Genomic DNA, 15,350 nt, shown 5'->3' on the forward strand with positions numbered 1-15,350 from the left:
GACCGACTGTTTCACTTGCAAGCCCACATGGATCCAAACCTTAATAGTCTCAGTTATTCTTTGAAATGATCATTTTCCACAGGCAGAGACTGTAGCAGGTGGTATTTGCACCACAGTGGCATTTTGTACATGTCCACACAGCAGCCTCGTGGATCTGATCCTGGATTAGATGCTGCAGAATGTGAGTTCCTGTTTTGTTAAGACAATCTGGGAAGTTGGATAATTTATGGTCTGGCACTGGGAGAAATCACCCAGAAAACTGTTGAATTTACCCCAACTGAGTAACTGATGTCCTTCAGTTTCTGCTACCTCAATCTGATCTGGGTGACAAGTGGCTCTGGTGAATGACTCAATCCTCCAGTAAATAATCATGCACCCCAAGAGCAAGTTAGAACATGATGTAAAAGTCTAGCCATCATCATTTCATTCTCTTCTTCCTGACTCATCTTTTGTTTCATTCGCTCCGGAGCTGTGGATATTGCTGGTTAGCCAGCATTTATTGCCCGTCCATAGCTGCTCTTGAGAATTTGATAGTGAGCTGCCTTCTTGAACCACTGCAGCCCACGTGCTGAAGGTAAACCCACAATGCCCTTAGGAAGGGAAATCCAGGACATTGACCCAGTGACACTAAAGGAAAATCAATATGTTCCAAGTCAGGATGGTGATTGGCTTTGAAGGGATCTTGCCAGAGATGGTGTTCCCTTGAATCTGTTGCCCTTGTCCTTCTAGATTGAAGTGGTTGTTGATTTGGAAGATGCTGTCTATGGTTCTTTGGTGAATTTCTGCAGTGCTTCTTGTAGACGGCACACACTGCTAGTACTGAGCATCGGTGGTGGAGAGAGTGATTGCTTGTATATGTGGTGCCAATCAAGCAGGCTGCTTTGTCCTGGATGGTGTCAAATTTCGAGTGTTGTTGGAGCTGCACCCACCATTGCTAATTCAGTTGGACTAAATAAATTTCAGTGAATTTGAACTTCTCTTGTCTGATGTGGTCTTTCCTTCTCTCCTTAGACTCTGGGCATGTCATACATGGCAGGAATGCTTACCACGTAAGAACTCTTATTAAAAAAAACTCACACAAATTAAAATATTCAGGCCATTAATGGGAACACTGCGGGGAAAGCAAGAGAGATCCATCAGGCAGAAAACATAAGAAAGAGGTGTAGGAGTTGGCCATATGGCTCTTTGAGCCAGCTCCACCATACCTTGATATCATGGGAATCTTCTGCTTCAGCACCATTTTCCTGTACTATCCCCAGATTCCTTAGTGTTTGTAATCTGTAAAAATCTACGATGATTGAGACTTCGAATTCTGAATCAGCAAATGTCAAAATTTCGCAGTCTTGTAAGTGAAGAAATACCTTAATGGCTTACCTGCTTAAACTCTGTCCCTTGCTTCTGGACTCACCATCCTGTCATGTTCTGTAAGAAATTTGTACATTTGAAAGAGGTCACCTCTCATCCTTCTAAAGTCCAGAGAACATAGAACCTGTCTCTTTAATCCTTCTTTCTCGGCCAATCCCTCCATCCCAGAAATTAATCTGTGAATCTTGTGCTCCCTGTATAGCAAGTATATCTTTCCTTGGGTAAAGAGACTAAATCTTCACACACTACTCCAGCTACAATCTCATCAAGCATCGACATAATTTCAGCAGGACATACTTACTCTTATAATAAAAGCAAAATAGTATAGATGCTGGAAATTCAAAACAAACACACAGAGAACACTGGAGAAACCCAGCAGGTCTGGCCACATCTATGGAGAGAGAAACAGAATTAATGTTTTGTTTCCGGTGTGACCTCTACTCAGAACTGAAAGGGTACTGTTGTACTCCAGTCCTTTTACAATAAAGATTGACATATATTTGCTGCCTTAATTGCTTTCTGTCCTTGCATATTAACTTTCAGAGATCCCTGAATAAGGGCACTCACCTCCATTTGAAGTTCAACATTCCTAGCCTCTCATAATTTTAGGAATACTCACATTTCTCCACATTGTATTCCATCTCCTGGATTGTGTTGGACTCTTATCAGTGCACCTCATAATCTTATGTACCTCTATAAAGTCCCCTCTCAACCTTCACTGTTCCAATTGAAACAACCCCAGCCTATTTGATCTTTCTTCAAACCTCAGACCTTTCAGCCGAAGTAACATGCTGGTAAATCTCCTCTGTCCCCTCTCTAGTGCAGTCACATCCTTCCGACAATATGGTGATCACAACTGCACACAGTATTCTCATTATGTCCTAACCAGTGGTTTATACAGTTCTAGCATAATCTCCTCGATCTTGTCTTGTTTCCCTTGTCTAATAAAGCCAAATATCCCAGGTGCTTCCTTCACCAACTTATCTATATCCTGCTGCTTTCGGTGATCTGTGGTTATGTACACCAAGGTCCTTCTGATCTTCAGTATTTTCCAGGCTTTCACCTTTAATATTGTAATCCCTTGCCTTGTTAATATGAAATTTAAATTTAGTAAAAATCTGGAATTAAAAAGTCGATCTAATGGTAACCTTGTCAATTGTTGTAAAAATCTACCGGGTTCACAAATTTTCTTGAAGAAAATCTACCATCCTTACCTGGTCTGACCTATATATGATTCCAGACCTACTAGTAACTGCCACCTGGACAATTAGGGCTGTGCAATAAATGATGGCCTAGCCAGTCATGCCCCTGCCCCGTGAGAACTAAGAAAACAATACACCTCTAATTTCCTGATCTATAGTGTAATTTACATTATCACTGCTGTTTGATGGCCTACAGACAACTCCCACCAAGATCTTCTGCCCCTTGCTATTTCTTCATGCCTGGCAAACTGATTCTAATCTTGAATTTTAAAACTCAGGTCATCTCTTATAGTACTAATGTGTCTTTAATTAACCGAACCACCCTACCTCCTGTTTCCAGCTCCCTTTCAATGTTCCCTTCACACTAAGTGGTTGCAGCCATTTGGAGGCTCCATGCATACCAATTCCAATGTGGACACTGGATCCAAAAACTACTGCCAGCCACATACCTTGGAGGAAATGTTAAAGAGGATGTAGCTCCTGTCCTTCCTAAATATCATTGCCTCTGGATTTTCAGGTCCCTATTTTGTTTGCTTTATAACCACACGTATGTAATGGCTATCATGTTGTAGAAATGAATTTCTATTTGAGTTGACAATTCAGCCATTTAGTTGTGAGGGCTGGAGACATCAGATACAAAGACCTTTTTTTTGTTTTTGTAAATCCTTTATGTTACCATGCTCTTTCGCTTGCAATTTCCTTTATTGCTTTGTCATTTTCCTTATATCTACTGAATCTTTCCCAAATGCTTCCCCATAACACCAATTAATTTAAAGCCCTCTCTCAAATTTCCTAATAACAATTTATTAGAACTCTAGTCCTAGCACAGTAGGGGTGAAGTCCAGCCCCATTTTCCCCAGTACGGGTGTCACTGCCACACGAATTGGAACCTGGTTTTCCCACTCCAGTCTTTGAGCTATGTATTCATCTTTTTTCTCTCCCTACCCTATTGCAATTATCCATGGTTCAGGTAATCCAGAGATTATGACCTTCGGGATATTCTGCTATTTAAGGCATAGCTTTTTATACTACCTTATGCAGAATGTCTTTTCTGGCCTTACTTTCTTAGTATAAGGGATTCCCCAACTCCCCCAAACTTGACTGGCTGCTATCAGTCAACTCATTCAAGTGACAGCCTATGCTCCGATCGTACAAACTGCAACCTTTTAGACATTTGCAAAGATTGAGGCTTCTGCACTCCGACCTTCTTGATCGTATTGCCTACTTGACTCACAGTCCTATTCTCTTATCCCTTACCATGGACTAAATCAGAAGGTAATAACCTAAGGAGTGTTGACTGCCTCCTGGAACAAACGTTTTATTTGTTAAGGGATGAGGACGACACCAGTCAGGCCAGCATTTATTGCTCATCCCTAATGGCAGTTAAGAGTTCAATCACATTGCTGTGGGTCTGGAGTCATGTGTAAGCCAGACCAGGGAAGGATGGCTGTTTTCTTCCCTAAAGAGCATTCATGAGCTAGATGGGCTTTTCCTGACAGTCAACAATGGTTTCATGACTATCATTAGATTCGTAAATTCAAATTTATTGAATTCAAATTCCATAATCTGCAGTGGCAGAATTCATATAACTTCTGGGTCTTAATATTAACATTCGAGTGACAATAGCTCTGATCATTCTGAGCCAAAGCTGTTTGAGCTGCAAACCCTTACCACAGAAGTGGTTGCCCTGGATTGCTGTGGCATCCAGAAGAACCTACATGCTACTGCAGTAATGATGCCCTGCATCATTATTGTGTTCATGAAACTTATTTATTTAAATTATTTTATAGTTCCCTCCCTCATTAAACTCTGTTCACTTACCCAACTCCTGCTTCACACTCCGCAGTCAGGGAACGTAGGGAAACCCCTGTGTTTAGACTTTGATAAGCAATAAGTCAATTCTGAGAAAACAGAACAACTGAGGAAGAATCTGCTGCAGCACCACAATCCTCTGTGATCACTGCCCTTCTATAACCCTGACCCGTCACACACACTTTTACTGTCTCTCTCTTTCTCTCTGTCATACACACACACACTCACACTAACACACACAAACACACTTTTACTTGCACACACTACTGTCTCACACTCTTACTTTCTCACCACACTGTCTAGCCCGCACTCTCTTTCTCACTCCAGCGCACTTTCATCCACCGTGCTTCTTCTCGCGCCTGCACACTTTCTTGTGCTCTTTCAGGCTCCCGCACTCTTTTGCGCTCTTTCTCGCACTCCTGCGATCTCTCTTACGCGCTCCCGTGTGCTCTCTCACATGTGCTGTCACTGTTGCTCAGTCACGCGTTGTTTGGAGCACACAAAGGAGTTAATACAATTGTGGTGGGAGTCCAGACCAAGTAGACAATATCTTAAACTCAGAGCCATGCCTTAAATGGTAAAGTTAATAACATTATTCTTACAAAGAGAAGAATGAATCTGCAACACTTTCCCCTTAAAACTGTTAAAGCTAGGCTTCATTTACAATTTCAAAAATGAACTATGTGTGGAACCTGGGTTGAACAGTTCATGGGCTTGGTTTAGTTTAATTTAATTTACACTGTTATTTGATCATTTTAACCTCTGACTGTCTTGATAAGTAAGTATTAATTCATCTGCTTATTACCTCCCTAGTTACCATAACACAAAGAGTGTGATGATCTGCATTGGGATCACTGCTTTAGTCTGTCTCGCAGTCAGCATCTTCTCTTTCCAAACAAGGGTATGTTAACCATTTTTAACACAGTGATATGGTAATGGCTGCTAAAGTTACAACCCATTCACTGTTGTCTTGATGTCATGGATTTGGTGAGGCCAATTCCTAATGGTAGAGAGGCAGAGCCAAATCATTGGACGGTCAGTGCTGAGGTAGTGCCATTATGACAGTGTCAGTGCTTTGATACCAAAACATACAGCAGCAGAAGTTGGATATTCAGCCCATTGAGTATGTTATGCAATTCACTGAGATCATGGCTGATCTGACAATCCTCCATTTCACTTTCCTGCCAAATCGCCATAAACCTTCATTCTGTTAATGATTAAAAATTTGTCTACCTAAGTGTTGACAATTCGTTGTGGTAAAGAATTTCACAAGCCACTGAGAAAAGAAATTCCTCCTCATCTCTGTCTTACATGCATGATCCCTTATTATGAAATTATGCCTTCTAGACCTAGATTCTTCCACAAGGGGAAACAACTTCCTGACATCCACCCTGTCAAGCCATGCATAACCTTATGTATTTCAATAAAATCTCCTCTCATTCTTTGTATCTCAAACAAGTAATGGCCCAACCTACTCAATCTGTACTCGTTAGACAGTCCCTCCAAACTGGTATGAACGTAATAAACCTTCTCTGGATCACCTCCAATTCCAGCGTATCTTTCATAGAGAAGGGCCCAAAACATTTACAATATTCATTGTTGTGGTCTAATTCATGTCTTGAGTAATTTTTACAACATGTTACATTGGACAACAGTACATTCACTGTATCACAGAGGGAACAGCTCACTGTTGATGGCTCAGCACTGAGACTTGGCCACACTGTTTAGATTAGATTAGATTAGATTCCCTACAGCATGGAAACAGGCCCTTCAGCCTAACAAGTCCACACCGCCCCTTGAAGCATCTCACCCAGACCCATCCGCCTATAACCCACACACCCCTGAACACTACGGGCAATTTAGCATTGCCGATCCACCTAGCCTGCACATCTTTGGACTGTGGGAGGAAACCGGAGCACCCAGAGGAAACCCACGCAGACACAGGGAGAATGTGCAAACTCCACACAGACAGTCGCCCGAGGCTGGATTCGAGCCTGGGTCCCTGGCGCTGTGAGGCTGCAGTGCTAACCACTGTTGGGCACCAACTCCCTTTCTCCCCGTCAGTGCTGAAGCTTTTGTTTTCCCTGTGACTTGAGACATTTGCTCAATATTACCAGAACAGATAAACTGTCCATTTGAGATAACAAAGTGTGTAGCTGGATGAACACAGCAGGCCAAGCAGTATCTCAGGAGCACAAAAGCTGACGTTTCGGGCCTAGACCCTTCATCATTGTGCTCCTGAGATGCTGCTTTGCCTGCTGTGTTCATCCAGCTCCACACTTTGTTATCTTGGATTCTACAGCATCTGCAGTTCCCATTATCACTAAACTGTCCATTTGGTTTGACGCTATACAAGAGATCTTGGCGTACAAAAATGACTTTGTAATGGTGGGGCCCAGGATGGATCAGTGGGTTAGTTAAAGCATAGGAGCTTGGTAATTCTTGGTTAGGGAATGAGTGAGGTTGATGGGAATTGACCAATGAATTTCCAAGCCCACTTTCCAGCAGGATGAGGGCAGTATATAGATGGGGACATCACCATAAGTCACCATCCTGACTTGGAAATATATCACCATTCCTTCTGTGTCACTGGATAAAAATGCCCTCCGTTACAGAACTGAGGGTCTACCTTGTGCACATGAACTGTAGTAGTTCAAGAAGGTAGCTCACCGCCACCTTCTCAAGAGCAAATAGGACATGCAATAAATGCTGACCCAGCCAACAACTCCCACATCCTGTGAATGAATAAAAAAAATCTGGAAGAGAGTGGGGTCAGGAAGAGGGAGGTGAGGAATAGGATGGGTATTGACAATGGTCGGGGGAAAGAAAAGTGTTGGTCAGGTGTTGTAAAGAGAAGTGGCGGGTAGAAATCAGGAAGCCTTTAAAGATTGGCAGAGAGAAGGTTTTTACAGCCAGAAAACCAGGATAGTGAGCTCCTGATGTCTGGTTTTAATCATCCCCTCTCTTGACTCCTCTGGTGTTTACTGTAGCATTGGAGCCATTACTTGGAGAAATCCTCTTGTTGACTCTTGCTTTTTGTTGCAGTTTGACTTCACCTCCTGCCATGGGCTGATGTTTGGACTATTGATGGTATTGTTCATTACTGGGATAGTAATGGTCTTTACTGTTCCATTTGGATACGTAAGTAAACAACCTGACCATAGGTCAGTTTCTTATGATGTTAATAGGATAATGTGATTAGAAACACTGATATGCTAGTCTAAAGTAAACAGACTCTGAATTTTATGAGTTAGAAATACCTATTCAGAAAATTATTAGAAAATTGAACATTTTACCTAAATTTATTCCAGAGACGTGGGTATTGCTTGCAGGGCTGGCACTTATTCCCTATCCTTAGGAGACAATGATCAACCATGTTATTGAACTGCTGTTAATGATTTGATACTGAGTAGCCCCTACAAAGGGTAGAGTCATGTGACTGTTCCCGGTCAACACTGGTATTAATAGAAGAAAGAATAATATTAATGCACAAGTTGGATGAGATTGATAGATTCTGATTATGTAAAAGTGTAAGAAATAGAAGCAGAACATGGCCAATTAAGTCTTCTCCAGCAGCTAATAAGATCATGGCTGCTCCAATGTGACCTTAACCCTACATTTCCTGTCTGTATTTTCCCCCACCATAACCTTTGACTCTATTGTAGATCAGAAATCCTTTTAATTCAGCTTGAATAAGCCCAACCTAACTGTGAGAGATAATTCTGCAGATGAATGTTGCTCTGAGAGAGGGAAAAAATCTCCGTTCAAGTCCTTCTTAAATAAATTCCTTAGTTTGAAACTGTGTCCCCAAGACAGATAGATTAGCGACATTTAAGCGACTCTTGGATAGGCACATGGATGATAGTATAATGTAGGGTAGTTCAATCCTAGTAGAATAATAGGTCAGCACATTATTGTGGGCCGAAGGGCCTGTACTGTGCTGTACTGTTCTTTGTTTTTTATGTAAGTTCTAGACTCCCCCCACATGGCAAAGCATCCTCTCAGGACCTACCTTGTCAAACCTTCACAGATCTTTTAGATTTCAGCAAGATCACCTCTCATACTTCTATGCGCTAATAAATGTACACTCAGTTCATCCTTTCCACTTAAGACAATCGCCTCCATTCGTGGAATTGGCTTAGTGAACTACATATGCCCCTCACAGAACAAGGAGTGCCAAAGGCGCAGTCTCTCCGATACCCTGTATGCTGTAACACAACTTCCGTAATTTTTACATCCCACCTCTTTTCCCAGTTGTGGCAAGCATTCCTTTGCATGCTAACATGTTGTGGTTTGTGTACAAGGGCAACCATATCCTTCTGCACTGCAGCATTCTGCAGTCTCTGTTCATTTCAATAATGTCATTTTTCTATTTCCCTGCCAGAACGAACAAAGTCATATTTTCTCACATTACATCTATCTGTCAAATTTTTGCCCACTCACTTAACCTATAGCTGTTAACATAATATTCATGTACTCTACACAGTTTGCTTTCCTAGCTATCTTTTAGCTGGACTGCATGTTTGCAGTGCAGATTGACACCAGCAGCTCAGGTTCAATTCCTGTATCGGCTAAGATTCATGATAACTGTTTCTCAATGTTGTCCGAGGTATGTTGATCCTCCGGTTAAACTCACCACCAATCATCTCTAGCGAGTTTTGAGAAGATTTGTAGCTCAGGTTGAGGTTCTGGATGTGCGTTTGCTTGCTGAGCTGGAAGGTTAGTTTTCAGACGTTTCGTCACCATTCTAGGTAACATCATCAGTGAGCCTCTGACGAAGCACTGGTGCTATGTCCCGCTTTCTATTTATCTGGTTAGGTTTCCTTGGGTTGGTGATGTCATTTCCTGTTCTTTTTCTCAGGGGATGGTAGATTGGCTCCAAGTCAATGTGTTTGTTGATGGAGTTCCGGTTGGAATGCCATGCTTCTAGGGAACACCAGCGCTTCGTCGGAGGCTCACTGATGATGTTACCTAGAATGGTGACGAAACGTCTGAAAACTAACCTTCCAGCTCAGCGAGCAAACTCACATCCAGAACCAATCATCTCTAATGAGAGATGTCTGGTTCTCTAAAACTTTACTTTTGTTTCTGTGACATCAGCAAATTTGGCTATAACACAATCAGTCACTAGTACTGGTTGTAAATAGTTGAGGTCCAAGCACAGATCCATGCAGCACACGAGTTAAGACCCCTTTATTATGACTTTTTGTTATGTGTTCGTCAGCCACTCTTTCATCCATGCTAACATAAAACCCCAAATATTATGAGCTCTTAATTTGAGTATTAATCTTTTAGTGGTATTTTATTGTCTCTTGTTCTGAACACCCTCACCATTTGTTCCACTCATTCCTCATTCTCCTCTGTCAACCTCCTTTAAGTTCTGAATAGGAGTCAAATGCACTCAAAACATTAACTCTGTCTCTCTCACTTACTCTTTCCACAGATATTTCCAGACATCCTGAGTTTCTCCAGCACTTACTTTATTTAATTTCATTTTTAGTTTTGCCTCGTGCTGCTTCTTGCATGCCCTCCTGCAATCTCTATTGATTCAGAGTTGATCCCTTGGTTTGATGGTAATGGAAGTGTTGGGGATATGCCAGGCTATGAGGTTACAGATTGTGTCAGAGTACAGTACTGTGGAGAAGGATAGGGAAGATAGAGAACTTGGAGAAAGAGTGATATCGAGAAAAGTGTCCATGTACAGAGAAGAAGGTACTGGACTCCTTAAAATATATAAAGGTGTGTAAATCCCTGGGACCTGATCAGGTGCACCCCAGAACTTTGTGGGAAGCTAGGGAAGAGATTGCTGGGTTCTTTGCTGAGATGTTTGTATCATCGATAACTGTGAGTGATGTGCTGGAAGACTGGAGGTTGGCTGAATTTATGTCATTATTTAAGAAAGGTGGTAAGGTAAAGCCAGGGTACTATAGACCAATGAGCCTGACGTCAATGGTGGGTACATTATTGGAGGGGATTCTGAGGGACAGGATTTACATTTATTTGGAAAGGCAAGGACTGATTAGGGACAGTCAACACAGCTTTGTGCATGGGAAATTGTGTTTCACTAATTTGATGAAAATTTTTGAAGAAGTGACAAAGAAGATTCATGAAGGTAGAAGAGTGGATGTTGACTGTATGGACTCCAAGGCATTTGACAAGGTTTGAAAAAGGAGACTGATTAGCAAAGTTAGATCACAGAATCTAGGGAGATCCAGCTATTTGCTACAAAATTGGCTTGAAGGTAGGAGGAAGAGGGTGGTGGTGGAGGATAGCTTTTCAGACTGGAGGCCTGTGATCAGCAGTGTGCTGCAAGGATTGGTCCTGGGTCCATTCCTTTTTGTCATTTACATTATTGGTTTGAACATGAAGATAGGATGTATGGTTGGTAAATTTGCAGATTACACCAAAATTGGTGGTATAGTAGATGATAAAGAAGGTTAGCTCAGAGTAAAATTGGATCTTGATCAGATGGGTAAATGGCCCAAGGAGTGGCAGATGGAGTTTAATTTAGATAAGTGTGCACTTTGGTTAGGCAAATCAGGGTAGGACTTATACATTTAATGGTAAGGTCCTGAGGAGTGTTGCTGAGCACGGAGACCTTGGAGTGCAGGCTCATGGTTCCTTGAAAGTGGAGTTGCAGGTAGATGGGGTAGTAAAGAAGGCTTTTGGTACACTTGCCTGTATTGATCATTGCATCCAGTATAGGAGCTGGGAGGTCATGTTGTGGCTATACAGGACATTGGTTAGGCCACTTTTGGAATACTGCATTGTGATTCATCAGAGGATTAGATAGGGTGGACAGTGAGAGTCTTTTTCCAAGGATGATGACTTCAACTTCTATAAGGAGGCATAGCTACAAATTGAGGGGTGATAGATTTAAGACAGATGTCAGAGGCAGGTTCTTTACTCAGAGAGTGGTAACACCGTGCCTGCCAATGTAGTTAACTCAGCCACATTAGGAGCATTTAAACAGTCCCTGGATAAGCATATGGATGATGATGGGATAGTGTAGGGGGAGGGGATTAGATTAGTTCACAGGTTGGCGCAACATCGAGGGCTGAAGGGCCTGTTCTGCGCTGTATTGTTCTATGTCTATGTTCTAACTCTGGTCTCCGTGCTGTAGGAAGGATGTTGTGAAAGTTGAAATGTTTCAGAAAATATATATAAGGATGTTGCCAGGTTTGGAAGGTTTGAGCTGTAGAGTGAGGCTGAATAGACTGGGGCTATTTTTCCTGGAGATTGGAGACTCAAGGGTGACCATACAGAGGTTTATAAAATCAGGAGGGGCATGGGTAAGATAAATAGACAAGGTCTTTTCCCCAGTGTAGAGGATTCTAAAATTAGAAGACATAGGTTTAAGGTGAGAGGGAAAAGATTTAAAAGATACCTAAGGGGCAACTTTTTCTCCAGAGGGTGGTGCATGCATGGAATGACCTGCTAGAGCCGGTGGTTGGAGCTGGTACAATTACAATATTTAAAAGACATCTGGATGGGTAGATGAATAGGAAGGGTTTAGAGGGATGTGTCCCAAATGCTGGCAGATGAGACTAGATTAATTTCGGATATCTGGTTGGCATGTGTGAGTTGTCCCAAAGGGTCTGTTTCTGTGCTAAACAGTTCTATGACTCAATGACTCTGAGTGTTCAGTGGTGGTAGGAGTGAACAATGAAAGGTGAGGATGGGATTGAGCAGCCTTTGTGATTCTGTTTTTCAAGTTAGCCCCTCGCTGCTCACAGTCCCCCTGTAGAAACTCTTTCCTGTTCCTGCCTGTGAAGATGATACCCACGAGGACAGGAAAAATGGATCCTTCCATTCCCACTCCAAGTACCACTCCAGGCCTGAGAGCTATCCCTGGTACTGGTGGGCACTCTGCTCATTCAAATGTATCCTTCCCCACATCACTGTGTTTGCTCCTTCACCCTGCAGCCCCAGTTGCAAGAATCTGAAACCTGTTGGGAAAATGAGGGGCTGAGGCTGCTCCACTGCTATCATCTGAATCCCCATACCAGCCTCATTTATAATCGCACCAGAGCCTGATCATTAGTTCAATTCCAAAGTACCTGACCTAAGGGGTGTGACTGTTCTTTGGAACAAAAAACATCCACTCTGGAACACAACTCCCTGATGCATCACAGTGTCCAAAGCTCAGAGTCCTCCTCATCAACTCTGAAAGAGGTTCCTTGGCCAGCAGACACCTGACTCTAGATCATGTTGTAGTGGTCCCCCTGGTGTATGAATCTAAGACAGAATGAGTCCACATTAAATTTTGCTCATAAATTAGATGTCTTTTCTCCAGAGACTTGACCATTCATCTGTATACCCACTTTTTAGTTATTGTAGAATCTTATAGCAAAGAAGCCTTCTGGTCCATTGCACTTGTGCCAGCTGTTTGTAAAAAAAAATCCAATTGGTTCATCTTCTGCTCTTTCTCTGTCCCTCTACAAACGCCAACCACCCTCCCCCCAATCTCAAGAAAGAAGGTTATTGTTGAATTTGTTACTGCTCTCTCTTACAGCGCTTTCCAGATCACAAGTCCTCATTGTGTAAAAGAAAAAAATTCACCTCTGACTCTGCCAATTATCTAAACTCTGTCAGAGATAATAGGAATTGCAGATGCTGGAAAATCTGAGGTAACAAAATGTGAGGCTGGATGAACACAGCAGGCCAAGCAGCATCTTAGGAGCACAAAAGCTGACGTTTCGGGCCTAGACCCTTCATCAGAAATGGGGGAGGGGGAGAGGGTTCTGAAATAAATAGGAAGAGAGGAGGAGGTGGATCGAAAATGGATAAAGGAGAAGATAGGTGGAGAGGAGACAGAGAAGTTAAAGAGGCGAGGATGGAGCCAGTAGAGGTGCGTGTAGGTGGGGAGGTAGGGAGGAGATAGGTTAGTCCAGGGAGGGCGGACAGGTTACAGGGGTGGGATGAGGTTAATAGGAAGGAAATGGGAGTGCAGCTTGAAGTGGGAGGAGGGGATAGGTAAGAGGAAGAACAGATTAGGAAGGTGGGGACAAACTGGGCTGGTTTTGGGATGCAGTAGGGGGAGGGGAGATTTTGAAGCTGGTGAAATCCACATTGATACCATTGGGCTGCAGGGTTCCCAAGCGGAATATGAGTAGCTGTTCCTGCAACCTTCAGGTGGCATTGTTGTGGCACTCCAGGAGGTCCAGGATGGACATGTCGTCTAAGGAATGGGAGGGGGATTTGAAATGGTTCGCGACTGGGAGGTGCAGTTGTTTATTGCGAACCGAGCGTAGGTGTTCTGCAAAGCGGTCCCCAAGCCTGCACTTGGTTTCCCCAATGTAGAGGAGGCCACAATGGGTACAGTGGATGCAGTATATACCACATTGGTAGATGTGCAGGTGAACATCTGCTTGATGTGGAAAGTCTTCTTGGGGCCTGGGATGGCGGTGAGGGAAGAGGTATCGTGAGGGGCAGGTGTAGCACTTCCTGCGGTTGCAGGGGAAGTGCCTGGTGTGGTGGTGTTGGAGGGAACTGTGGAGCGGACAAGGGAGTCCTAGAGAGAGTGGTCTCTCCAGAAAGCAGACAAGGGTGGGGAGGGAAAAATGTCTTTCGTGGTGGGGTCGGATTGCAGATGGCGGAAGTCTCGGAGGATGATGCGTTGGATCCGGAGGTTGGTTGGGTGGTAGGTGTGGACGAGGGGGATTCTCTTTAGGCAGTTATTGCGGAGATGGGGTGTGATGGATGAGTTGCGGGAAATGTGGGAGACACGGTCGAGGACGCTCTCAACCACTGAGGGGGCGATTTCCTTGAAAAACGAGGACATCTCAGATGTACGGGAATGGAATGCCTCATCCTGGGAGCAGATGTGGTGGAGGCGAAGGAATTGGGAATAGAGGGTGGCATTTTTGCAGGAAGGTGGGTGGGAGGAGGTGTTTTCTAGGTAGCTGTGGGAGTCGGTGGGCTTGAAATGGATATCGGTTTCTAGGTGGTTGCCTAAGCTGGAGACAGAGAGGTCCAGGAAGGTGAGGGAGGTGTTAGAGATAGTCCAAGTGAACTTAAGGTTGGGGTGGAAGGTGTTGGTGAAGTGGATGAACTGTTCAAGCTCCTCGTGGGAGCTTGAGATGGCACCAATACAGTCATCAGTGTAACGGAGAAAGAGATGGAGTTTAGGGCCAGTGTAGGTGCGGAAGAGGGACTGTTCCACGTAACCTACAAAGAGGCAGGCATAGCTTGGGCCCATGCGGGTACCCATGGCCACCCCCTTTGTCTGTAGGAAGTGGGAGGAATCAAAAGAGAAGTTGTTGAGAGTGAGGACAAGTTCGGCTAGGCGGATGAGGGTGTTATTGAAAGGGGACTGGTCGGGCCTGCGGGTTGGGAAGAAGTGGAGGGCCTTTAGGCCATCTACATGGGGAATGCAGCTGTATAGGCACTGGACGTCCATAGTAAAAATGAGGTATTGGGCACCGGGGAATTGGAAGTTCTGGAGGAAGTGGAGGAGGGCATGAGTGGTGTTACGGACATAGGTAGGGAGTTCCTGGACCAAGGGGGAGAAAATGGAGTCCAGATAGGTGGAGATGAGTTTGGTGGGGCAGGAGTAGGCGGAGACAATGGTTCGACCAGGGCAGGCAGGTTTGTGGATTTTGGAAAGGAGATGGAAGTGGGCGGTGTGAGGTTGAGGAACTTTGAGTTTGGAGGCTGTGGGTGGGAGGTAGCCTGAGGTGATGAGGTTGTGGATGGTTTGGGAGATGCTCGGAGGTGGGGTCATGATCCAGGGGCAGTAGGAGGTGGTGTCGGAGAGATGGCGTCTGGCCTCAGCGATGTAGAGGTCAGTGCACCGTACTACAACTGCGCCTCCTTTGTCTGCGGGTTTTGTGGTGAGATTGGGATTGGAGTGGAGGGCCGCACGTTCTGCAGGGAGAGGTTGGAGTGGCTGAGGGGGGTGGAGAGGTTGTGGCGATTGATATCATGACGGCAGTTGGAGATGAAGAGGTCGCGGAAGGGTAAGGAGGC

At 44.1% G+C, this 15,350-nt stretch overlaps 1 protein-coding gene across 7 annotated transcripts in view; it reads left to right on the forward strand.

The window, feature by feature from the left end:
* faim2a (Fas apoptotic inhibitory molecule 2a) overlaps positions 1-15,350 on the forward strand; it is a 57,054-nt gene that overhangs the window by 27,077 nt on the left and 14,627 nt on the right. For 6 of the 7 annotated variants that reach the window (XM_048528670.2, XM_048528677.2, XM_048528671.2 and 3 more), the window contains exons 8-10: positions 1,012-1,049; positions 5,193-5,280; positions 7,425-7,520. In XM_048528670.2, the coding sequence (XP_048384627.2) occupies positions 1,012-1,049; positions 5,193-5,280; positions 7,425-7,520 (222 nt within the window). The remainder of the gene's footprint in view (positions 1-1,011; positions 1,050-5,192; positions 5,281-7,424; positions 7,521-15,350) is intronic. The other variant, XM_048528678.2, reaches the window with a different exon arrangement.

Source organism: Stegostoma tigrinum, chromosome 5 (assembly GCF_030684315.1).
Source record: "Stegostoma tigrinum isolate sSteTig4 chromosome 5, sSteTig4.hap1, whole genome shotgun sequence".
In the NCBI taxonomy this organism is placed as follows: domain Eukaryota; kingdom Metazoa; phylum Chordata; class Chondrichthyes; order Orectolobiformes; family Stegostomatidae; genus Stegostoma; species Stegostoma tigrinum.